The sequence below is a fragment of the Sinocyclocheilus rhinocerous genome, unplaced genomic scaffold, assembly GCF_001515625.1.
Source record: "Sinocyclocheilus rhinocerous isolate Xijiao unplaced genomic scaffold, SAMN03320098_v1.1 scaffold489, whole genome shotgun sequence".
In the NCBI taxonomy this organism is placed as follows: domain Eukaryota; kingdom Metazoa; phylum Chordata; class Actinopteri; order Cypriniformes; family Cyprinidae; genus Sinocyclocheilus; species Sinocyclocheilus rhinocerous.
Window position 1 is genome coordinate 192320 of NW_015666177.1, and position 1560 is coordinate 193879.

General features: G+C 32.9%; 1 protein-coding gene across 1 annotated transcript in view; it reads right to left on the minus strand.

The window, feature by feature from the left end:
* The window catches only part of LOC107731997 (stonustoxin subunit beta-like), an 8909-nt gene that overhangs the window by 1630 nt on the left and 5719 nt on the right, over positions 1-1560 (minus strand). The window contains exon 4 of the mRNA XM_016543220.1: positions 990-1053. Coding sequence (XP_016398706.1) covers positions 990-1053 — 64 coding nt within the window. The remainder of the gene's footprint in view (positions 1-989; positions 1054-1560) is intronic.

Here is a 1560-nt window from a genome sequence, read left to right on the forward strand (position 1 = left end):
GACCAGCATAAACCAGCAAAGGACCAGCTTAAACCAGCATCCCAGCGTCAAAACATACCTAACCAGCATATGCTGGTTTTTTCAACAGGGAAGTAAGGGGGAAAAAAAACTTTTTTTTTTGAGTCGTGAAACTTTTTATTTCTTAACGAGTTATGAAGATAAGGTTGAAATAATGACACCGACCAGGCTACACCATCTCATCTGCCGCAGATACTGAATCAGGACAGCATTTGTCTGAGGCACTTTTTAGCTACTTCAACTGTGTCTGACAGTTTGTCGTTTTTCTGAGGTGAATCTTACAATATATAACATATAAATAGGCTTATAAATGTATAAAATACAGTTATTGAACTCTGGAAAGACGCTAAAACTCTTTTTTTATTATTATTGTTATGTATAGTACTGGTGGCCGTTGAGTTACAATGAGGATGCGTCTGACATTTCTCTCCGTTTCTCATCAGTTATACCAAAAATAGTATAACAACTGCGTCAGATTAGTTAAGTAACATTACCCACAGTCTACTTTAAGTACTTTAGTTAATATTTATACCTCTGTGATTATGGTATCTTAACTTAATCATCTGAAATGTCTGCTAGCAAATGTTACGCTAGCATATCTGTTTATATTGATGCTGAGCACGGAACATCTTGAATTCTTTCATTCATATTTCGCTGTATATCCTATGTTTTTATTAATAATTTGAGTGTATTTTACTGTTCATACTTGTGTGTTTTTCAAAATAAATGAACTGAATTCATTTCGGGTCTGTGTTCATCATTCAAATCTGTTGGAACAGAAGTTACGTAATTTTGTTAGCTGGGTTCTTCAAAAGAAGTTACAAATGTTGTCACTGGGGTGGTACCTTTTCAAAAAAAAAACTAAATAGTCCATATTGGCATTTTAAAGGTACATCTTAATACCTAAAGTGTACATATTAGTACCTAAAAGGACAAACTGTCATCACTGAATCTGTGCTTGCATGACTCACAAACTCTCATCGTCCTCATCAGAACAATCCTCATCGTCCTGATCATCTGATTCACCTAAAACACCTGAAAATCATAGAGGTCACCAGTGTTAATTTTGACAGCAAATTTTTATTTAGTTTTAGTCATACTCTTTTGACTAAAATGCCATTTAGTTTTAGTCCTATTTTAGTCATCTGAATTGTTTTTAGTTTTAGTCGACTAAATCTACAGTAAATGTAGTCGGCTAAAATCGAATGGGTTTAGTTACAGAGTAATGCATTTATTAAGAATTTCTCTCAAATTTCCGAACTCATTATATAGGTTTGATATTAAGGTTTTATCATGATAGACACCGATTTAACTGCGGTGACACACAACATGCCTTTATGTTAAAATTAAATAAAACCACTTCTCATAAAGAACATGAACATGGTCTTCTTATTAATGAAATACCAATGTTATATCGGCTAATTATGCATTCTTTATAGCAACTTGTTTACCATATTCTTCATTTTTTCAAGCAGACGTATTTATTTCTATAAATACATTTAGATTAATCTTTAGGGCTACTAAAGTTTTTCAGTCAAGAGC